The sequence below is a fragment of the Amblyraja radiata genome, chromosome 17, assembly GCF_010909765.2.
Source record: "Amblyraja radiata isolate CabotCenter1 chromosome 17, sAmbRad1.1.pri, whole genome shotgun sequence".
Classification (NCBI taxonomy): domain Eukaryota; kingdom Metazoa; phylum Chordata; class Chondrichthyes; order Rajiformes; family Rajidae; genus Amblyraja; species Amblyraja radiata.
Window position 1 is genome coordinate 19,157,535 of NC_045972.1, and position 24,729 is coordinate 19,182,263.

Genomic DNA, 24,729 nt, shown 5'->3' on the forward strand with positions numbered 1-24,729 from the left:
CTGTTGTTCACTGGCTTTGCGTGGGGGCCCTTGATAGCGTGCCAGCTATGTGCATGTCCTTGCCTTTTTCGTAGGCAATGTTGAAATCAAAACGCTGCAGCTGCATCATCATCCGTTGCAGGCGAACCAGAGGAGCGTGAATGGATTTATTCAAAATGGTGACCAGCGGCTGGTGGTCTGTTTACTACTACTAACTACTAACAAGCACTACAATTGGTTGGTAGGAAATAACCAATCTACAATCCCCCACTACCTACCTCCCCCACTCCTCTTTCTGTATCCCCCACTTTCCCCTCCATCTTCCCTCCCTATCCTCCCCTCCCTCTTTCCCCCTGCTTCCACCCCCTCCCCCACCCCCCTCCCACCCCCCCACAATGCAAATTGCGATAGGTTTTTTAAAATCAGTCATTGAAAATCGCTATTTTTAATGTAAATGAAATTCGGGATCCCAATGTGACATCATTGTGACGTTGAAGGCAGCTGACAGGTAGGGCAAGTGGAAAAGTGTTTTTTGCAAAGTTTAAAATGTCAATAACTTGTAAAATATAACATCAATCCGAACAAAACTTGGTACTGCACATCGCAGGAGAATGGTGAGGGTGGTAAATTGTAGCGCTATCATGTATCGTTTGGGCGGCGTTTACGGAACTCACACACACCCACACATGCATACAAAGAAACAAACAAGATGAGAGTTTAAGTAATATATACTAGACCAAGTGAGACCCATTGGGTCCCGTTCCCCAACGCAACATTCCACCAAACTGCGCATGCACAGCGACATTTTTAAAGTTTAAAATGGCAATAACCTGTAAAAGATGGATGGATGGATAGATATAGAGAGAGAGCAAATATTCAAATTCTGCAGAAAAAATATTCACAGGGGTTTTGAGGAAGAACTTGAAGGAAGTGAGGGAAGTGGAAAATATGGGACATGAATGTATCACTGGCAATGATGGATTGAAGAGCAGTGGTGATGTACATGGGATTATAGCTTTGGGTGCGATGATGGAGTTAGGGCTGAAATCAGTTGTAGAGATAGAAAGCAGTAGTTTTAATTAGAGGCTTAAATGTTAAGGGCGGAGAATTTACGTTGGCTAATGAGCATAGGGGTGATGAGTGAATGGGATTTAGTGTAAGTCTGTCCTTTGGGTGACAGATGTGTAATGAATACTACCATGAGAATAGTAGTATTCACACAATAACCTGTGGACAGGTTCCCCATGCTTGCATGGGAATAGCATAGTGAAAATAATTCTAATTCTAGTATGTGTAGGAAGAAACTGCAGATGTTGATTTATACGGAAGATACTCAAAATGCTGGAGTTACTCAGCAGGTCGGATAGCACCTCTGGAGAAAAGGAATAGGTGATGTTTTGGGTCGAGACCCTTCTTCAGACTGGGATTCTAGTGATCACCCATACACCTTTGTTCCATCCTACACACTAGGGACAACTTACAGAAGCCCACAAACCTGCTTGTCTTTGGAATGTGGGAAAAAAATAAATACCCGGAGAAAATCCGCACAGTCACAGGGAGAACGTACAAACTCTGTGCAGACAGCACCTATGGTCAGGATGGAACCAGGATCTCTGGCACTGTAAGGCAGCAACTCCATAGCAGTGCAACTAAATGAATATGACAATATGGAGAGAATGGAAAAAGCAAAGGGAGAGAGAGGGTGAGAGGGAGGTGGGGAGGGGGAGAGAGAGAGATAAATAAAACAATTCCAGTGAGTTGATGGAGGCCAATGCAGCGCTGAATTACCAGAGGTGAGTGGTCAGTTGGAAGTCGGAAGATTTGGAGGAAACAAGACTCTCATTGTGGAAGAGTGAAGAGTGCTTTGGGAAAGCACAGTGGCGCTTTAATCTAGAAATATGACCACTGCGATAGTTGCAGAAGTGAAGGCCTGGTTATTTCTCAGGAGATGAGGTAAATGGTGTCAGCTCCTTTGAAGTATTTCCAGGTTCTGACATACAGTTTGATTATTAAGTAATTGACTTTTAACAACAAATCTCTTCAAATTCAACTTCACAAACTTTCCCAGCCGAATACGAAGTGCTGGAGTAACTCAGCGGGTCAAGCAGTATCTGTGGAGTGAATGTATCGATGACATTATGGGTTGGGATTTTTCTTCAGACTGGACATTCCCTCTACAGATGCTGCCTGGTCTGCTGAGTTATCCACCACATTATGTTTTGCTCAAGATTCCTGCAGTTCCTTGTGTCTCAATAGACAATAGGTGCTGGAGGAGGCCATTCGGCCCTTCGAGCCAGCACCGCCATTCAATATGATCATGGCTGACACCATGTATTACATGGTATCATGTAATACCCGTGCTACCTGTCCCATGGTCGCAGAGTCAGCGATTAAACCGTCACCCCACCTAGTTTGCCAGGTGAGGAGGGGGCTGTGGATCCCAGCAGGACCAAAAACAAGACCTGTCAAAGGGTGGAGGGGCTTCTAGCGAGCCAACGGCCATCCACACTTCAGTAGAAATTGCGATCACTGTCATACATAGCATTGTAAGGAATGAGGATAAAACACACACCAAAATCCTACACTTCCAGTGGCGGAAGTCCGCAAGAACTGAAGGGCAGAGATGTGTGGTGCATCTGTAAATACACTCCTAAAGCTTATCCCCCAAGTCTAATTCAGTAAAAACACTGACTCAAGAACTGGACCAACTAATCTTTATTTTTAGCATGAACACAAATTCTCCTATACGATACCTATACGCAAGCAGACACACTCCAAAAGGTCACGCAGTCCCAAGCGCCCCTCAAGAAGATCGACACCGATCTAAATGGGGGCCACCTTTTATAGGTCCACGAATCTTGAGGGGCCAAACCACATAGAGGTGGTCTCTTTACAGTCCAATCAAACATATCTTTACAGTCCAATCAACCATATTAATTACAATCAATGCATTATTGACAGTTCCCCAAACCAATTACAGAGTCTCCCAAACAATGTTTCTTGCAGAAGCTTCTGGAAGGAAGCTAACTAACTGAACTATGCAACATTTACCCTGGAACTGAAAACAATCCTGCCAGGGCTTAACACTTTGGCCAGTCAACAAACAGCAGGGTAACTGTCTTGTAACATTATTTACAATCCCTGTGCAGCAATCCAATCAAACTCATGCATTCACAATACCTTGGAGTACCTTCTGCAAGATTCTCATACATAAAGATACTTAGACTTTTCTTATCTGAGGGGCTAATCTGGGACCCAGACATCCCGGCAACAGCCAGCAGCTTGTGGCTTCTATTGCAGAATTGACCATCAGGCCTTGTGAATGCATGGATTCTGTACTTTATTTTGGCCAGGATTTACACGTCCATCACCATTCCCGTCGGAGACCAGCACCAGCATCGCTACTGTTCTCAACGATGATGAATGAATTAAATTATCTCCTTTAAATTTCCATTCCACCTTATGCTTTGTTTTGCTGTTGAGCTACAATAACAGCCATTTAATCAATAAGCATATCTTTTGAATGTGGAAGCAAACCCAAGTACCTGAAAAGCCCTCAGCCACAGAGAAAATGTATAAACATTCTGCAGACTGCATTAAGGAATGAGGATAAAATTTGAATTACAAATCTGGGGCTTTAAGGTTTATCTGTGATGCTCGCTTTTATTTCTCACCAATGCTGTTAAACATTGAGCACTTTAAATTCTAGTAAAGGATAAGAGAGGGTTCATAAAATTGGGCTTTTATTTCTCACCAATGCTGTTAAACATTGAGCACTTTAAATTCTAGTAAAGGATGAGAGAGGGCTCATAAAATCAGCGACGACAGTCGAGAGGAGCTAGACCGATCATGGCAGAAGGTTACCCCCATCGTGCCACGGCCATACCCGACAGTAGGCTGGGCTTGTCTGCCCAGAGGAGGGAATTGGACAGAGGAAGCTCGACTGGACTGAGCGCGGCTCCAAGAGGCCAAGCACGTGGACCGGTATACGGCTTGCAGCTGAACAGTGGTGGAACAACGATGGAGGACACCAAAGGCTTCACTTGGCCAGGCCAACCCTGCAACGCCGCCAGGACAACGGGCCTTCATGGTTAGGCCAAGAACACTGCACTTACAACTGGATCTTGAAAAGGGTGCCAAAACTGTTGAATCTGAGTAGTGTTTCAGTGTACTGCTGCTATGCATTTGTACTATATCTGAGATGTTTATCTAAGAAGTAGTTAAGTACTTATGTATAATGGTACTTGTTCTAAACTGTATACAAATATGAATTTCACTGTACACCAGTACATGTGACAATAAAGTACCATTATATATGGTCTGTTACAACAAGAGTTTACTGTACTGCTTCAGCTATTTTCCAGCATATCAATATTTACATTTAAAATTGCTCTTTACTGGTCCATTCAATTGTTTAAGAGCCGGCATGAATTTAAGGGACCTAATGGCTTTCTGAGCCATCTACTGTCGAATGAGGCTTTTTTTCCATGATTGCTATCAATAGTTCTCCAAACGAGTGTGAAGGGTCTTGATCCGAAACATCATCCATTCCTTCTCTCCAGAGATGCTGCCTGACCCGCTGAGTTACTCCAGCACTTTGTGTCTATGTCCAAATCAAAGATCTAATAGCTATAGGAGCTTTGGTCTAAATGAAGCCTGGCTGGAGAACTAGTCCTTCAGACCCGCCTCATTGGACCGTGAGCTCAGGCTCTTGCTCTTTATTGGGCGTTCAAGCTGGACACCGCTCGGTGATTGGTGATGTGGAAGCACAAGCCCTCCCTTCTATTGGTCTAGTGTGGTGCGTACCCGTTCTTGATTGGCCCACTAGACCGTTAGCCTCCTGATGATTGGCCGGTTAATGCAATGGCAGGTGCGGCCATAGTTTGCGGCAAAGATCTTAGTGCTCTAAGATCTTTGGTTTGCGGCACGTGTTTTGCGACAGTAGTCGAGCGCTTGGCTGTGCCGGTCGGGGAGAGGCAAAGCTCAGCGTGGCTGTGAGGGGAATAAGCCCGGCATCGCCATCCCGCGTCCTGTTGACACCTCCTCGGCCTGCACGGTGAGTATGTGAGGCGCAGCGGGCGGGTGGAGTGAGCGGACCGTGCCGAGCGAGGAAGCAAGCAAGGGCAAGTTGACGCCATGACCGTGTTCAGGCTGACGACCCAGGCCTACTGCAAGATGCTGCTGCACGCCGCCAAGTACCCGCACTGTGCCGTCAACGGCATCCTGGTGGTCGAGAGGTTCAAGAGGAAGGAGGGCCAGCCCGTGCTCTTTGTGGACTGTGTGCCCTTCTTCCATGGCACCCTGGCCCTCGCTCCCATGCTGGAAGTGGCTCTGACTCTGGTAAGGGGAAAGGTTTTAAACCCTTAGAGTAATCTGTGACAATTTCCAGCGAAAACCTGGAGTTTACAGTGTTGATGTTATAAACATGATGCAATGAAGGTAATAAAAGCCTGACAATCATTGTCACATTGTTAAAGAGATTTTTTAAATAATCATAACTAATGCCAGCTATTATCAAATCTACAAACGAACACATGCCGGAGTAACTCAGCAGGTCAAGTAGCATCTCTGGAGAATGGGGGTAGGTGACGTTTTGGGTTGAGGCCCTTCTTCAGACTGAAGGTAGACACAAAATGCTGGATTAACTCAGCGGGACAGCAGCATCAGCAGCATCAGAAAGAAGGAATGGGTGACGTTTTGGGTCGAGACCCTAGAAGGGTCACCCATTATTTCTCTCCAGAGATGCTGCCTGTCCTGCTGAGTTACTCCTTTGATTTAAACCAGCATCTGCAGTTCTTTCCAAAACTTCTTCTGACTGAGTCGGGTTTGATAATTCAGTCCGAAGAAAGGTCCTGACCCAAAACGTCATCTACCATGTTCTCCATCCTACCAACAATCAAAGAGTAGTCCTGAGCTGCTATCTACTGTCATTCGAGACCCTTGGACTGTCTTTGATTGGACTTTATCTTGCACTAAACATTATTCATGTTATTCCTCTTATAATGTATCTGTATACTGTAGATAACTCGATTGTAATCATGTATTGTGTTTTTGCTGTCTGGTTAGCACGCAACAAAAGCTTTTCACTATACCATGGTACATGTCACAATAAACTAAAGTCAAACTCTCTGGTGATGCTGCCAGACCTGCTCAGTTACTCCAGCACTGTGCTATTATCAAATTTAAGTTTAATTTACAAAACAATACTACAGTACTGTGTTTTGCCTATTGATAAAAATAATAGTTGTCACTACTCGATTGCAAACACATCGCTTTTTCCATAATGTTCAGGGTTGAGTTTTATGTTCATTGTTCATTGAGTTTTAATGTTCATTGAGTCAATGTTCATTGAGTTTTAAATTTTGTTAACTTCATGACCAAGTTGCCGATCTCCAGTCTTGTTGGTTCTCTTGTCCAGAACAACTGGACACTTTTTTTTACAAAGTTCTTTATCTTGTCCTGGCTCATGAATTTCAGTCACGCTCTATCTTCCTGATTTATAATGGTATATCGTTCAGCTTGTTTTTAAACACGTCTTTGACCTTGGATTGTCCTACATCTACAATATTTCAGCTTTGGATCACGTTACCACATATTTCAGTCCTGCCTTGAGGCTTGTGTATTGTTCTCTCCCTCAAATCGCTTGTTGGAGTAGAACGTCTCTGTTTGAAACTAGTTGCTCATATATGGAGCTCCTTTAAAGCTCCTCTGCTTCATACTTATTTAAAATATATAAAATTCTGGAATAGTCATTTAAGCTAGCTAATCACCAAAACACTTTAGATTTGTCATCCTTTTTATTTCTTGCATTGTGCAATGATGTTTCACTTGTACAGATTGTGTAATATACTAAATTATTGGTAACGCTAGTACTTATTACTTTCCAGCATAATCTCTATGGCCTCAGGAGACAATTGGCATTTATATGTCACTTTGTATGCATGTTAATTAGGAAGTGCTTTTTACTTAACATTTTTGTCATGTTGATAAAAATGTGATATTCTATATGGTGATAGTTTCTCCCATTGTCTGGATGAGATTTGTGGAACAGTGTTCTGCAGTTATGTGGCAATATAACTTTTAAAATCTGTGGGTAAAATTTTACGGGTCTAGTTATGGACGGCATGGTGGCGCACCGGTAGAGTTGCTGCCTTCGCGTCAAGAGACCTTGGTTCAATCCTGATTGCAGGTAATGTCTGTATGGAGTATGTTCTCCCCGTGACCTGCATGGGTTTTCTCCAGGACCTCTGGTTTCCTCCCACACTGCAAAGACGTACGGGTTTGTTGGTTAATTGGCTTGATTTTTTAAAATTGCAAATTGTCCCAAGTGTGTGTAAGATAGTGTTGGTGTGCAGGGATCGCTGGTCGGCGGGCCGAAGGGCATTATTTCAAAAACAAAATGAAAACAAACTCTTCACGGTTGGAGAAACTTGCTTTGAAATGTACAAGCCTAGTGTGATTTCATTTTTTTCTTCCCTCATCTGCATGTTTATATAAAATACGGCAATAATCTCAGTTATAAAATTATCAGTTAAAAATACACAGGATCAGGAAGTACTTTTGCCAATTTTTAAAACCTCAGTTATTTCATCATGGTGAACTATATTTGAACACCTGGGCTTTTTGCATTTTTAGTGTAGCTCTTCCTGTGGAAACAGGTGGCCTTAGCCTAATAAATAAGTTATTTTCCCTAGACATAGTTGATGTATTGTGGGAGTAAACTGGAAATATTCCCTGATGGCCTAGAGATGAGATCTGAGTGTTTAAAATGGGGAGAGCTAACAGTGTGTATAGACGTGTGCTTAAATTGGGTATTTGACAACGCAACTTGCAGGGACACATTCAGAGACTGACATCGAGTGCTGCTGGAGGGTCATCAACTCGGTGAAAGACGCTCTTTGGTCTGCCCGAGCGTTGCTCACCACCCAGCAGAGCGAGATGTCCGTCAGGGAATGTTGCCGACTGGCCCACTGCAGACTGCAGGAGTACGTGCTAAGGGACTCGCTGAAGCTTGGTGCAGCCAACGCCAAGGCTCGGTGGGGGAGGGCCACAGTCTAGGGTCCTTCCGCTGCTGGACATGGGGGGCACAGTATGGTGGAGACGCCCCTCAAATTAAATTAAATTAAGGGAAGGTATCCCACACCAGAGGGCCACATGAGTGGCACGGGTGGGGGACATTTTTTGTGGAACTTGAAATGTCAGATGGAAATTTCCGCACTGTGTACACATTGTATATATTTATTACTTGAACAGGGGCCACAGAGTGGCACTGGTGGGGGACTGTTTGGTGAAATTTGACAAATGTAAAAAAATTGCACTGGAAAAAGTTTGTATAGTCTCCGAAAATGTCGGATGAATTTTGTTTGAATGGTTCAGAAATTGTATATATTTACCAATTGAATAAAGTATATTTTGAAAAAAAAAAAAAAAAACTTGCAGTTTAAACAGAGTGGAAATGTTTTCTGCTTCAAGAATGAACACAGTACAACTTGGATCAAGAATTGTAAAAGGCAATACAAGAATCTTGACGCTGAATCACTTAAAAGCTGAACAAAAATACAATTTTAGGTTTTGAAATGTATCAGACAAGGAGGAAAAATACTGACAGTTTGGAGTTTGTTTGGTCTTTGAGAAGTGCATCAATATACTTCAGATCTGAAGAAGGGCCTCGACCTAAAACGTCACCCATTCCTTCCCTCCAGAGATGCTGCCTGACCCGCTGAGTTACTCCAGTATTTTGTGTCTACCTTCTTGTTGTTCTTTTGTCCCATTGCCAACAAGTCTCTGAACATTTATGATAGTGGCTATTCAATATCTTGCAGTGGTTGAGTTTATTTAATTCGTGCTTAATGTTACACACTCATGGAAAGCTCATCCTCTTATCCCAGGTCTGAAGAAGGGTCTCAACCCAAAATATCACCCATTCCTTCGCTCCAGAGATGTTGCTTGACCCACTGAATTACTCCAGCATTTTGTGTCTACCTTTGATTTAAACCAGCATCTGCAGTTATTTCCTACTCATTTTGTTTGCTCCACTGCAAAATCTCTTAATAATTTACAAGATACACAAACTGTGACTGATGCAATGGCCTTTAATAAAATCTGACAATGTGCACTTTAACCACATGTGATATTTTTCTATTACAAATCTCAAATTGTGGAGTACAGAGGCAAACAAATAATTGATGGGTCTTTGTCCCAAACATTATGGAGGGCACTGTAAATAGTCAATTGGGTGTCCAGAATTTGAACTGGTTATTGAACACTTGGTATTGGAAACGATTTGTGAGATTAGGAGCTCATCCCTGGATAGATAAGGAGCTAGAACTCTTCAAAGAGAAAGACAAAATATTTTTTTATTCTTGCCTAAAACAAAGGATCTGCACAGAAAGGATGGTTGGAAGCTGTTCCCTTTTAGAGGGGTTACAGGCAATAGGTTTTCATAAAACAAAGAGAAATGAGTGACAATATTTAGTGAAGGATGCTCTCACTTATATGATCATAAGACATAGGAGCAGACATTTGGCCCATCGAGTCTGCTCTGACATTTGATAATGCCTGATTTATTTTTCTCTCTCGGCCCCATTATCCTGCCTTCTCCCTATAACCTTTGACACCTTTACTAATCAAGAACAACTTTAAAAATACCCAATGACTCGGCCTCCTCTGCCATCTGTGGTTATGAATTCCACAGATTCACCTGCGTCTGGCTAAAGAAATTTGTCCATCTTCATTCTACGAGTGCATCATATGCCCTCTAGTCCCAGACTCTCCCACAACTGGAAACATCCCCATAACATCCACTATCTAATCCTTTCTATCTAGGCCGCCTTGCTTACTTATTACTCAGATTTCTTGCCCAACCTCTCATTCTTCATTAGCACACATTTATTCAAAATTTTGCCCATGTTTTTATCCAAACACTGTTCACCCATCACACCATCACATCTCCAACCAGATCCCACTACTGGCCAGATCTTCCCATCTTCACCCCTTTCTGCTTTCCACAGAGTCGGTTCCCTCCGAAACTCCCTGGTCAATTTGTCCCTTCCCACCCAAACCACCCTCTCCCCGGGTACTTTCCCCTGCAATGGCAGGAAGTGCAACACTTGTCCCTTTATCTCCCCCCTCGACTCCATCCATGGACCCAATCAGTCTTTCCAGGGGAGGCAGAGGTTCACTTGAACCTCCTCAACCTCATCTGCATCCGCTGTTCCAGGTGTCAACCTCTCTACATCGGCAAGACCAATCACAGGCTCGACGATCGTTTCGCTGAAAACCTCCGCTCAGTCCGTCGTAACCAACCTGATCTCCTGGTTGCTCAGCACTTCAACTCCCCCTCCCATTCCCAATCTGATCTTTCCGTCCTGGTCCGCCTCCATTGTCAGAGTGAGGCCCAGTGCAAATTGGAGGAACAGCACCTCATATTTAGCTTGGGTAGTTTACACCCCAGCGGTATGAACATTTGACCTTTAATGTTAGTTAGCCCTTGCTCTCTCCCTCCTTCCCCTCCCCCTTCCCAGTTCTCCTACGTCCTACTGTCTCCGCCCACTTTCTTTCTTTTTCCCGCCCCCACCCCCCACATCAGTCTGAAGAAGGGTCTCGACCCGAAACGTCACCCATTCCTTCTCTCCATAGATGCTGTTTCACCTGCTGAGTTTCTCCAGCATTTTGTGTATACACCATCACACTGTTCATCTATATTGGTCCTGGTTAAACATGCCTCTTGGAAAAGATACTGCCTCGTTTTCAAACACAACCGAGACAATGCCCCTTCTCTATTTTTGCAAATTCTGTACTCTTCTATTTTTTTTAGTTTACTCCCTGTTGCTAGAGCAGAATTCTTCCTCGCTAAACCAATTTCTTTATCTACCTTGGACTGAATTGTTGATCCATGTGGCATAAGTTAAAATGTTGTCCTGTCGAGTGCCTTGTGTTTGATAACTTTAGTAGTTTCTATTGCTATGTTCAGCAATAGCACCCTATCTTTAACCATATTGTGCCTGACCTGGTTCTCTTCCAACACCCTGGTAAGCATGATTGTTTCTCCAAATAACCACCACCTTTAATTTTCAGTAACTCGTCTATTTTCACCATTCGCTGCAGAGGAAACTCTTGCCAAATAAACATCTTCTGCAACTGTAATTATTTTCTCATTTTCTTGATTTTTGACTGACTGTATTGACCACCCTCTCTGCCTGCTGGAGTTCACTTCCTTTGCATTGCTCTGTTCCAGTCTGAATCAGAAGGAATTGCCTTTTTATATGATCATCCCATGTCTACTCGGGCTCAACTTTGTTTCTCTATTCAAGAAACTGGAGATCAACCTTTGCAAATGTTCATAACAACTGACTCCATCCTCTTCTTCCCATCATGCAAAGATAATTCCTGTTTTTGATTACAGCTTATCTAATATTAAAAAGGATCAATAAGCAATGTATGCACCACTACAATGTTAGTGAAATTGTTCAAGGGCTCGACTCCCATCTGCAGACTTAAGCTAAGTTGTGTGAAGGTCTATGTGAAGCCTCAGCATTTTGCTCGTTACTGAATATCTTGTTCTTTAAATATTTACCCGGTGATAAATGCTATTGTCATTATCTGTTTCATCTTTAGTCATGTTCTATTCCTCTATCTTTGCTGTTTTTGAATTCAGGAGCATGTTTTCTGATCTTAAGTGTCGAGTATTCATTCATTCAAAATGTTCAATTTTGTCTTCAAGCTCCACTGGCTTACTGCATTCTGTTCTTTGCCACACATGCTCTCATTGCACATTGCACCAGGTCAGAGATAAATAGTGCAGTCACACTTCTGGGCTTGAAATAGGAAGTCCAGAATGTGCTAAAGTGGAGATGAAAATTGGAATCTCTGTGGCAGCAAATTAAATCAGAAGTATAGTATTAAAGGTGACACAAAACAACTAGATTGTGTTTTCTAAAATTCACCTGATTCCTCTGTTTAGAGAAGTTTGGTATATTTCTTTTACTAATGACTTTAGAGATACAGTGTGGAAACAGGCCCTTTGGCCCACTGAGTCCACGCCAACCAATGATCGTCCCGTGCACGAGCACTATCCTACACACAAGGGACAATGTCCAATTTGTTACCAAAGCACTCGAAGAAAAAAACATGCAGTCACAGGGAGAATACATACTGTGTACAGGCTGCACCTGTTGTCAGGATTGAACCTGGATGCCTGGTGCTGCAAGGCAGTAACTCGACCGCTGCGCCACGGTGCCGCCCCTGATGTTAATCTGACATAAATGTGACGAGTCTCTCAGCTACGTGACTCGTACAGAACAGTGCAGCAAGGATACACTGGGAATGGAAACCCATATCCTTTAAAGAATACTTAAATGTTGTTATTGCCCTATATGCTTCTTTATTCCCTGACTCTGTCATTGGCTATAATCTTGCTGACAAACATGTCCACTGCTTTCCTGTCTTCTCAACATGGTCATGGATTTCATTAAGCAGTCCAAAAACTATAGGCAACTCAACAGACCAAATATGGAAACATTTTTCTTTCCTGCATTAGTATTATACATGTCCTTAATACATTTATCTTGTACTTTTATTTCCTTAGGTGGACTCTTGGTGTAAAGAAAATAACTATATAATAGCTGGATACTACCAGGCAAATGAACGCATGAAGGACACCAGGTGTGTAAAATATTGTTATAAGATGCATTCTTGTTCTATATTAAAAGCTAAATTAATGTTTCATAACCTTTCAGACCCCTATTCACCAACTTGAGGGATGGTAATTAATTCTAGTCTGATACTTAAACAAATTCATTACCATATACAAAATGGCACACTTGATGCCTTGTTTTTGCAAACAGCTGAGATCATGTATTCCTGAGGGAGAAGAATTGTTAGCTCAAAATTATAAATATTTTCTATGGGTGCAGACAGTGTGGAATGCACAAATGCTAAAATCATTTTCTTGCATTACTATTTAGTGTTGGCCAACTTTAAAAAAAAAAAACAAAAACAAAAAAAAAAGCTTTTTGATGACAGCTGCTATGATGCTCTGTTGTGTAAAGTTGAGAGCGGTAGACAATCAGCCAATATGGATATCAGATCTGGTGTTTTCTAACCTGTAAAATGTGACCATATCAGACACCACATGATTTTTAAGACCCGTATGATTATATCACGACACAAGAATGAGCATCTTGCTTCTGGCAGCAATCTGAATAAAAAGATTTCTTTGTGTGGTAAGCTGTTGGCCATATGCTGGCATGGGTTAAGTGGCATGTAATACCTTCCCATAAAACAAATACTATTGCTGAGTCCTCCAACAATCTTGGCATCAGCATATTTGGGTACACAATTGGACTAACCATATAAATGACTGTAAGAGCAGATCAGAGACTGGGTCTCCGAAATGATTAGCTGACCTCCTGACACTGCAATGCCTTTTTGCCATCTTCAATGGTTTTCTACAAAAGGTAAGTTGCTGCCACACAACTTCAACCTGTGATTTCATAAATTTTATGGCGTCTGTGTGGAATGTACACGTTCTCCATGAAAATATGTTCCCTTAAGGGTTCTGATTTTTCCCATCTTGTCCTAAAAATATGCTCCCTCAATCTCCCACATGCATGCTGAGTAACCTAATCAACACTCGTCCTTCCAAATGTACCTTACCTCTCTCCAGTGACATTGCCTACCATAGATGTTGGGTTTACTGTGCTATGGTTCTCAAATTTTTCTTTGCAGCCCTTCAATGGAATCAAAATGTTACCTACCCTCCAATTTACTGGCACCTTGCCCATGTTTACTGATTTATACATCTCAGCCAGGGAGCCTGCAATTTCTTATCTAGCTTCATAGTGTCCTTGGATATATCTGATCAGGACTGGAATATTTATCTGCCTTGGGACAGCCAGCATCATATCGACCATAATATGGACAATTTTCAAGGCATCTCCATTAACTTTCCCAAGTTCCCTAGTCTTCATGCTTTGTGGTAAAAAAACAGGAGAAATATTCATTGAGGATCTTGTCCATTTTTTGAGGTTCCAGATGACCGCTTTGTTTCTAAGGGGGGCCTATTCTCTTTCTAGCTACCCTTTTCCCTTAATGGTCAGTGGATATTTTTAAAGCAAAGATAGGTAGATTCTTGATTAATACATGTGTCAGAGGATATGGGGAGAAGGCAGGAGAATGTGGTTAGAATGGAGAGATGGATCAGCCGTGATTGAATGGCGGAATATACTTGCTGGGCCCGAATGGCCTAATTCTGCTCCTATTCCTTATGACCCTAATATACTTGGGAAAGTTGTGGATTTTCTTTGATATTATCTGCCAGAGTGGACTCCATAATGTTTGGGACAAAGAACCAAATTTATTTCCCTCTGTACTCCACAATTTGAGATTTATAATAGAAAAAATCAGAAGTGGTTGAAGTGCACATTGTCAGATTTTATTAAAGGGTATTTTTATAGATTTTGGTTTCACCATGTGGAAATTACTGCTGTGTTTAGACATAGTCCCCCCCATTTTAGGGCACCGTAATGTTTGGGACAGATAGCTTCACAGGTGTTTGTAATTGTTCATATATGTTTAATTGCCTCCTTCATGAGAGAGCTATAAGAGAGCTCTCAGCACCTAGTCTTTCCTCCAGTCTTATTATCACCTTTGGAAACTTTTATTGCTGTTTATCAACATGAGGAGCAAAGTTGTTCCAATTAAAGTCAAAGAACCAAACCTTTGGCTTACCAAAATCAACTGTTTGGGACATCATTAAGAAGAAAGAGAGCACTGATGAGCTTACTAATCACAAAGGGACTTGTAGGCCAAGGAAGACCTCCTCAGCTGATGACAGAAGAATTCTCTCTATAATAAAGAAAAATCCCCAAACACTTGCCCGACAGATCAGAAACGCTCTTCAGGAGTCGGGTGTGGATTTGTCATTGACCACTGTCCGCAGAAGACTTCATGAACAGAAATACAGAGGCTACACTGCAAGATGCAAACCACTGGTCAACCGCAAGAATAGATTGCCAGGTTACAGTTTGCCAAGAAGTACTTAATAGAGCAACCATAGTTCTGGAAAAAGATCTTGTGGACAGTTGAGATGAAGATTAACTTATATCAGATTGATGGCAAGAGCAAAGTATGGAGGAGAGAAGGAACTGCACAAGATCCAAAACATACAATCTTATCTGAAAAACGGTAGTGGGAGTGTTATGGCCTGGGCATGTATGGTTGCTGAAGGTTTGTTACAAGGTCTTCATTGATGATAGAACTGCTGATGGTAGTAGCATAATAAATTTTGAAGTGTATAGACACAGTCTATCTGCTCAAGTTCAAACAAATGCTTCAAAAGTCATTGGCCTGCGATTCATTCTACAGCAAGACAATGATCCCAAACATACTGCTGAAGCAACAAAGGAGCCTTTCAAAGCTAAAAATTGTCAATTCTTGAGTGGCCAAGTCAATCGCTCGATCTCAACCCAATTGAGCATGCCTTATAGGCTGAAGAGAAAACTGAAGGGGACTAGCCCCCAAAACAAGCATACGGTAAAGATGTCTGCAATACAGGTCTGGCAGAGCATCACCAGAGAAGACATCCAGCAACTGGTGATGTCCATGACTCGTAGATTTCAAGCATTCATTGCATCCAAAGGATATGCAAAAAAATATTAAGCATGACTACTTTCATTTACATTATATTGCTGGGTCCCAAACATTATGGTGCCCTGAAATGTGGGGGAGAGGGGGCACTATCTATAAACACTGCTGTCATTTCTACATGGTGAAACCAAAATATATGAAAATGGCTTTTATTAAAATCTGGCAATGTGCACTTTAACAACATGTGATTTTTCTTCTTCTCTATTACATATCTCAAATTGTGAAGGACCGAGGCAAATAAATAAATTATGTGTCTTTGTCCCAAACATTATGGAGGGCACTGTGTCTTGTGTTCCTTTTTTACCCTCCTGATTTCCTCCTTGAGTATGCTTCTAACTTCCTGGAACTTTTCCACGGGTAAGTTTGAACCCCAGCAGCCTAGCCTATACCTAACCGATGCATTTTTAGCTTCAATTCCTCTCAGCAACCAGGCTTCCTGACACTTTCCTAACTTGTCTTTCACTAACAGGAAGATGCAAACCTCGAATTCTCGCTATCAGACTTTTAAATCCTACCATTTTCCAGACATCCCTTTGCCTGCAAACCACCTACTCCAATCAATTTGTGTACGATTCTGCCTAATATCGCCAAAGTTGGCCTTCCTCCAGTTTAGAACTTTAACGTGTGGTCCAGCTCTGTGCTCATCCATAACTATTTTAAAGCGAGTGGAACTGTGGTGGCTGATTCCAAAGTGTTCGTCCAATAACATTAATTGGTTCCCTAGATGGATAGATGTGGGTCAGAGGACTTAACATCATGTTTGGCACAGGCATTGTGGGCTGAAGGGCATATTCCTGTGTTGTACTATTCTGCAGTAGTATCATTTGTGATGGTGTACTATGGCTAAATTATAATTTGCACTGCAATCATTGCAAAGCATTGTGAAAAGCCTACGGCTAGCTATTTTTAGTCCTGGGAACATTTGCTGCACAATGGAATAAACACAAAACGAACTGAACTGCTGCTTGTTTTATCTGTTTTTATTTCTTATCCATACCAGCAGGGTTTCTGGCAGCACACCACAACTTAGTACTAGAGTTATTTTTCACTTGAAACCCTTTGCACAAAAATCATAAGACCAAAATATGCTGAGGTTAAAGGCCATTGTTATAACATGTCTGACCTGATTCTGAGAAATGAAGCTTCTTAAACTTTAATACTGCCAACTTTATTTCATGCGTAACTTGTAACTAATATTAGTTGCAGCACAATTCCAAAAAACAAGTGCATTGGGGAAAGCATTACTGTATCTCAATGTCACAGTATTATTCCATGTACTTTTGATTTGCAATCACTAAGTATTTCAATGTTCCCTTGGCCTTAAACAAGGCTCATATAGGGCATATTTCATTTTTATTAACAGACCTGTACTTCTAGTCGCTTAGCTACCTATACAAATGAGTTGCCTGTACATGTATAGACCCCATAAATCTCATGGGCGTTGGGGAGGGGGGGGGGGGACGATGAGAATGGAGAATTAAAATAATGGAAAAGAGTTAGTGCTTTGAATCCAAAGCTCAAAGTTTTTAATTCCATGGTTATAGTGAAGTTGGCCCACCGTGTTCTGTCTTGTCTCAAACATTGTACCTTGTTTGAGGGGCTGGTTATGAAATAGACACTGATTCTTAATTGTAGTCTTGAATGTTCATTCTTGGCTTGCTCAGTGGTTGAGGAACATAAATCGCACACAATGTGCTTTTGGATTTTGTATAATTTGAGCACTTTTGTCATATGTCATCAGTGTTGATTTTTTCCAGCATAAATATAATTTTGATTATAACAATTGCTTTTCTTTTTAAACAGCCCAAACCAGGTTGCTGAGAAGGTTGCTTCTCGAATCGCTGAAAGCTTCAATGATGCAGCCCTTATCATGGTACAGTATGATTACTGAGTGTCTTATAGGGATTGAGTAATAGAAAATGCTCTTTAGCATTAGAATTAGCCATTTAAGGTTTCTGAAGCCAATCTGTCTTTTGTACCCTTGTTGAGTGAATCAACTGCTGAACATGGTGGCTGGAGAGCAATGGAGATCAGAAAATTCTCACTTCAATTAGAATCATTTTTATTATGATCCAGAAACAAATGTTGTTTCCTTTCTGTAATGAGTCGGCTAATCTGTTTGAAATCACCGGGCTAGATTGCCTCAAGGTGTGACGCTATAAAGTCTGAGCGCCTTTGATAAAGAGGGTGAAAGGTGCAGGTGAAGGGAGAGACAATATTCTGTTGTTTTTAGTTATGAATCTGCCATGTCATGGACTGTGCTGCTTATAACACTTTGACTCCAAATTCTCTAGGTGGATAATCATAAATTTACAATGGAGTGTGAGGAACAATCAATTGTAGTATATGAACACCATGAAAACAAATGGCGATGCAAAGACCCAAATATGTGAGTGCAGATGTTGGTGATCTGAAATAAATTTGAGCATTTTTTTCATATGTAAAAAATATATTTTGTCATTTGTAAATGCCTGCAATAGTTTTGTCGATAGTCTGAATCGTTAGGTTATGATTCATACCCACACCAGAGATCCAAGTATCAATGAGGACAACACAGTATTGAAGAAGCATGTACTGTAATGTTAAATGTAATAGCCAATTAGCAGGATACATAAGATTCCTTGCTGTTCTTTGAAGAGGAGAAGAGATCACCTTAGTTATCCTTTTGTCAACATCTCAAGTTTTGATGAACCTGATGGGAACCTTGAGGCTTGACAGTGACAGTAAGGATAACCCAGCTGGATAACAAAGTGGTATTTTTAACTTTCCATTCCACTGGCGCCATTTGAATTTGCATGAGTATGGCCATCCCATGAGATCCAGGTGATTATCCACTAAGTGCACCTACCCTTACTAGTATTTTGATCAATTTTTAGCCCATCCACAAACTTGGTGACATCGAGGCTTCAGCAATAGCACCTTCCTCTGTGAAGAATAATATAAAGTACTGCCGTGCATCAGCCACTCTGAAAGCCCTCTTTCTAATTTACAGTGTCCTCCATAATGTTTGGGACAAAGACCCATCATTTATTTATTTGCCTCTGTCCTCCACAATTTGAGATTTGTAATAGAAAAAACGCATGTTAAAGTGCACATTGTCAGATTTTAATAAAGTCCATTTTTATACATTTTATACAATAGAAATTACAGCAGTGCCCATTTCAGGGCACCATAATGTTTGGGACACAGCAACATAATGTAAATGAAAGTAGTCATGTTTAGTATTTTGTTGCATATCCTTTGCATGCAATGAATGCTTGAAGTCTATGATTCATGGTGTCTTCTCTGGTGATGTTCTGCCAGGACTGTATTGCAGCCATATTTACCTTATGCTTGGTACACAAAATTGCTGGGGAAACTCAGCGGGTGCAGCAGCATCTATGGAGCGAAGGAAATAGGCGACGTTTCGGGCCGAAACCCTTCTTCAGGTCTGAAGAAGGGTTTCGGCCTGAAACGTCGCCTATTTCCTTCGCTCCATAGATGCTGCTGCACCCGCTGAGTTTCCCCAGCAATTTTGTGTACCTTCGATATTCCAGCATCTGCAGTTCCCTTTTGAACACTTTACCTTATGCTTGTTTTGGGGGCTAGTCTCATTCAGTTTTTTCTTCGGCCTATTAAAGGCATGCACAATAATCTTGTATGTTCCAATAAGATCCCCTTTCTTCCTCCTGGAATTTAGAAGGATGAGAGGGTATTTTATTGAAACATATGAGATTATTAAGGGTTTGGACACGCTAGCGCCAGGAAACGTGTTCCCAATGTTGGAGTCCAAAACTAGGGGCCACAGTTTTAGAATAAGGGGTAAGCCATTTAGAATGGCAATGAGGAAACACTTTTTCACACAGAGAATTGTGAGTCTGTGGAATTCTCTGCCTCCGAGGGTGGTGGAGGCCGGTTCTCTGGATACTTTTGAGAGCTAGATGTGGCCCTTGTGGCTAAAGGGATCAGGGGGTATGGAGAGAAGGCAGGTATGGGATATTGATTTGGATGATCAGCCATGATCATATTGAATGGCGGTGCAGGCTCGAAGGGCCGAATGGCCTACTCCTGCACCTATTTTCTATGTTTCTATGTTAAAGATAGTGGAGTCAGGGGATTATGGGGAGAAGGCAGGAACAGGGTACTGATTGGGGATGATCAGCCATGAGCACATTGAATGGGTCTTCTGCGGACAATGGTCATTGACAAATCCACACCTGACTCCTGAAGAGTATTTCTGATCTGTTGGACAGGTGTTTGGGGGGTTTTCTTTATTGTAGAGATAATTCTTCTGACATCAGTTGTGGAGGTCTTGGCCTGCCAGTCCCTTTGCAATTAGTAAGCTCACCAGTGCTCTTTCTTCTTAATGATGTTCCAAACAATTGATTTTGGTAAGCCTAAGGTTTGGCTGATGTCTCTAATGGTTTTAGTCTTATTTCTCAGTCTCATAGTAGCTTCTTTGACTTTCATTGGCACACTGGTCATGTTGATAAACAGCAATAAAAGTTTCCAAAGGTGATGGAAAGACTGGAGGAAAGACCAGGTGCTGAGAGCTCTCTTATACCTGCATTAAGGAGGCATTTAAACACACCTGAGCAATTACAAATGCCTGTAAAGCTGTGTCCCAAACATTATAGTGCCCTGAAATGAGGGGACTAATGTATAAACACAGCTGTTATTTCTACATGGTGAAACCAAAATGTATAAAAAATACCCTTTAATAAAATCTGACAATGTGCACTTTAACCACATTTGTGAGTTTTTTCTATTACAAATCTCAAATTGTGGAGTACAGAGGCAAATAAATAAATGACGGGTCTTTGTTTCAAACATTATGGAGGGCACTGTAGTTTCTGATCGGCCCCAACTCCACTCTTATAAATCTTAGTGTTCCACATCCAATTCCCTTTGTCTTTGTTCTGTGTCTCCATTCATTCTTTAGTGACCTTCCCCCTCAGTTTTTTGTACTTGACCTTGTTCTCATTGGATTAACAATGCATCCCAGATTTTTAATAATTTGTCTCTTTCGCTCCTATTAGATATCCAGACAAAGTACTGGACTAATTCAGTGTGCCAAAAAAAGTCTGGAGAAAAAGGATGTGTGATGTTTTGGGTCAGGATCCTTCTTCAGACTCTGGTTTGAAGAAGGGTCCGGACCCAAAACATCACTGAGTTACTCGAGCACTTTGTATCTATCTTCAGTATAAACTAGCATCTGCAATCCCTTTCTACAGACATCCAGAGGGTTAATTTTAATTTCCCTACCCATCTGAAGCTGAAACACACCCAAACATTTTACGGAGAAAATGCTTTTTACTATTCAACTAATTTTGACTGATAAGATTTGCCAGTTTACCTGGGCCAGAACTGTTCTCATGGTATTGAAACCAGCCATGCTCTACCTACTTTAAATTATTTATATCCTTCTCCATTGGCATTCCAAACTTTGATGCGGTTTGAGATGTTTTCCTCAGTGACACTGAGATCAGTGATCAAAAACAGTTCTTGAACAACATACTCTGAGAGCTCTGTTCTCTCCAAGCCTCAAATGTTTTTGTATTGTTGGAAGTCCCCTATCACTTTTGTGGGTTTCTTGCATCTTTAGATTCTCTGCATATTTGCCCCGTTTATTGACTGGTAACCTATAGAAAAGAAAATGTTGGAACTGCACCTGAAAATATGGAAAATGTCAGAAATAAACCACTGATCAGAATTATTCTCAGGTGGAATGTTGCCATGTCCTCATATCATTTTAAGTTCCTTTGATTTCTCAGCTGGAAATGAAATATTATTCAAATTTCCCCAATTTGTATGATTTTATTTTATGTACAGAGATTTCTGTGAAGATTGGTCAGAGGTGCAACGAATCACGACGTGTCTACTGGATGGTAAATCCTATGACTCCTTGGTGGATTTTGATAACCACATGGACGATCTCAGGAATGACTGGACAAACCCAGAGATCAACAAAGCCGTCCTCCATTTCTGCTGATGCACCTTTGAATATCCGAGGGCATTCTCTTGATACATGGAAACCCACTGACACCTTTGGCTGTAATGAGTTACCCTTTTGAATGTGAAGTCAGAGCAGTAAAATGACAGTGAAAGCATTGAGCACTCCAGTTCACTGTGCCAAGAGATGTGAAATGTTTCAGTCTCCTGATAATTGACCCAAGAGTCCATTTGTTTTTTTTTCAAGAAAACGGGATTTGAAATCAAATTGCCCATTTTGTTTTAGTTGGTTAAATTGGGGTTTTCGATATTTCTAAAGATTTGAAATATGTGTGTGATTTCTAAAGTATATAATCTTAGAATAACGTATTTTAAAGAATTGTTTGATTTAAATTAGTTTATGCTGCTCTTGACTCAGTTTCTATCGGTAATCTTTTTATTCCAGTTGCTAATGCAGTTCTCCAGTGTTAGGCATTTGGCCTTTGATTAATTTACAATGGTCAGTGAGGATGTTTTTCGGTTAATTGAGAAAATGAGTTTGAGGTTGGAGACTTTGGACAAACCAAAGTGCTTACATTTCAAAGGTATTTCATTGGCTCAAAGCATTTTTGGCTGCCTTGGGCTTGCAAAGGTGCTGCACAAGTCATTCATTAATAGCATTGTGTAGAATCTATTAATTTGAAACTGATGTTCTATGTATAATAGCAGGCTAGTTTAAATATTTTTAAATCCATTTGAGCACTACATAGGACTAACTATGCTTGAGCATCTAAACAGGATCCTTGTAATCTGTAATCTATCAGATGTTTTAAAGGAGAGCAAGAAAATTAGTTATGAAATGTTCATAAAACTTAAGATTACTTATTTGTAACACAGTGCTGGAGTAACCGAGCTGGTCAGGCAGCATCTGTGGAAGGAAATGTGCTGATGACACTGCAGTTCAGGACTTCAATGTGTCCACTTCACCCCACGGATGCTGCCTGACCTAAATTCCTCCAGTAATTTTTTTTTTCCCTCAAGGCACCAGCATTTGTACTCTGGTCTCAGTTATTGTAATCGTTCCATCCAACATGGATTTGTTTTTATTGCATCCAAACTTAGTTAGAAAACCACTGTCCTTCAAATGAGAAATCTCAGCAACCTAGAATTTGTAACCTTTTTGTAATCTAATCTTATTGTAGGGTATATTCCTGTTCGAAGAGTTTACTTGGGATCTGATATCTGCAAATAAGATTTTGTTTTGTCTTTAATCTGTTTTTGCTATTGTGCACAAGTTGCATCTTTTAACTGTTATCGCATTAATATTTCCAAGGAAGGGAGAACTGAAAACAATTCAAAGCAATGTTGTTGCATTGGAAGAAACTTGAATTTCTATTTAAGAGACAAAATATAGCTTTCCTCGTGGTTAACATCTTTGTGTAACCTATTATAAAATGTTTTTTGATAACCATCCAAGTTCTGTAGTTAACCTGTTGTATGACATACATTTTCTTAAAACAAAAAACCTCCAATGTGTAGGGTTGAAAATATTCTGCATCCAAGTCAGATTAAAAAGGCTAGAAACACTGAACATGTCAAACAATGCCCGTGGAAGGAGAAGCAATTAACATTTTGGTCAAGGACCTTTCATTATAAAAGTCTTTAGCTTGATGCATCAACTCTTCAGCTGACCTGTTTCTAGCATTTATTTAATACTTTCAGATGCAATTCTGATTTGTTCAAGCTAATTGCTTGAAATCTAGTTTCAAAAGAACTTGCAGATATTTGGTGCTGAGCTATGTACCAACAAGCATGTCCTTGTGTCCAGACTTAATGAGTTATTTTGGATTGGGAGGATGGGAATCGACTGGTCATGGTGCTAGCAATTTCCTGGCAAATCAAATTTATTTTTGTGAAGTGTTTGGTTATTACATCACACCTTTGTTTCCTGAAGTACGTTCCAAGTGGAAATGCAGACGGTTTGGGTCTGTAAAGTGTTTTGAGCTCTACAAGAAAAGCTATTTTGTTTTTTCTTGCTGAGTTTCAATTTAACAAAATGGGAAGACGTGCGTGCACGTTTGCAGAGCACGAGCCAGAGAAGCTGGTCGCAGCTCATCTATCACTTGCTCAAGGAGGCAATTGTCATTCTTTCCCCTGATCATTCTTCCTGCTATCAAAACAGTTGCCAGAAGATTTGATTTTAAGTTGGGTCACAGATCCCTGTGTTTTCAATGGAATAATAGTTTGAGGGTCTAAATAGCTTGTCTATTCCTTTTGAAGTTGTCATGCTTTGGACTTGGTTCTAACAAACCACTCTACTGTTTAAAATCATTTAAATGCAAACATTACTTTTACAAATACAAAGGAACACTTTACTTAACATCGACCTCAAGTTTTGTTTGGATGACAGTGGGAGATAAACTGCTAGAAAGCATAAAAGTATTTTCCATAATTCCAGCCTTTTAAATGTGTACAGTGAAACAGAAGCTTATTCTGTACAATGGCAATGTGGATTGAGAATTGGTAGCATGAAGGGGTAACCGGGTTGGTGAAGTTGGTAAGAGGAAATTATTGATAGCTTGCGTACAACGCTGAAACTACAATAGGAAAATGTATGGTAAGAAGCAAGAATGTTTTGATAGCATTTGATGTCACAAAGCATTCATCCTTTTCAGATCCTGAGCGATCTCTCTATTTCTAGCACTATGTATTTATTTCACATTTCCAGCAGTTGATTTTCATCTCTAATAAAACAAGCAAACTACTTTCAAAAGTTGTCATTTTTCTAAATGAGAATTTTATTGTTGCAATGCAATAAGTTGTTGCTGGTGGCTTGCAAGGACCACCAAACCTAATCCCACTTTCCAATAGAAAAGTAACTGACCTCATTAAGATAATGAGATTGGTGACACAAGATCATTTTGAACATTGAGTCCATCAGTGCATTCAACAATATTTTGCTCTAGCTCGCTGCATCTTCCCCAATCTACACTCAGCATTAAGTGCCTTTTGGTTCATTGAGTCTGTCGGGCCTTGGAGCAGTCCTATCAGTCCTATTATCCACATTCAAATCATGTAACCTTATCGCGCGTTCCACCTTATTCTACTGCCACTTGCCTACCTTAGGAGCAACAATTGGCAATTGACCAATAACCAGCATATCTTTGAGGAACCCATGCAAACATGAGGAGA

The 24,729-nt window shown here is 40.9% G+C and overlaps 1 protein-coding gene across 2 annotated transcripts; it reads left to right on the top strand.

Annotated features, from left to right (window-relative positions):
* The first annotated feature begins 4,904 nt into the window (after nt 1-4,904).
* emc8 (ER membrane protein complex subunit 8) lies at nt 4,905-24,310 on the top strand. 2 transcript variants are annotated; one of them, XM_033035820.1, is made up of 6 exons: nt 4,906-5,049; nt 5,100-5,319; nt 12,566-12,642; nt 17,431-17,500; nt 17,922-18,016; nt 21,439-24,310. In XM_033035820.1, exons 2-6 carry the CDS (start codon nt 5,116-5,118, stop codon nt 21,596-21,598), a joined length of 606 nt encoding a protein of 201 aa, XP_032891711.1. In that variant the 5' UTR covers nt 4,906-5,049; nt 5,100-5,115; the 3' UTR covers nt 21,599-24,310. The 2 variants fall into 2 exon arrangements, with proteins under 2 accessions (XP_032891712.1, XP_032891711.1); XM_033035821.1 differs by having other exon boundaries at nt 4,905-5,319.
* The last annotated feature ends 419 nt before the right edge of the window (nt 24,311-24,729 follow it).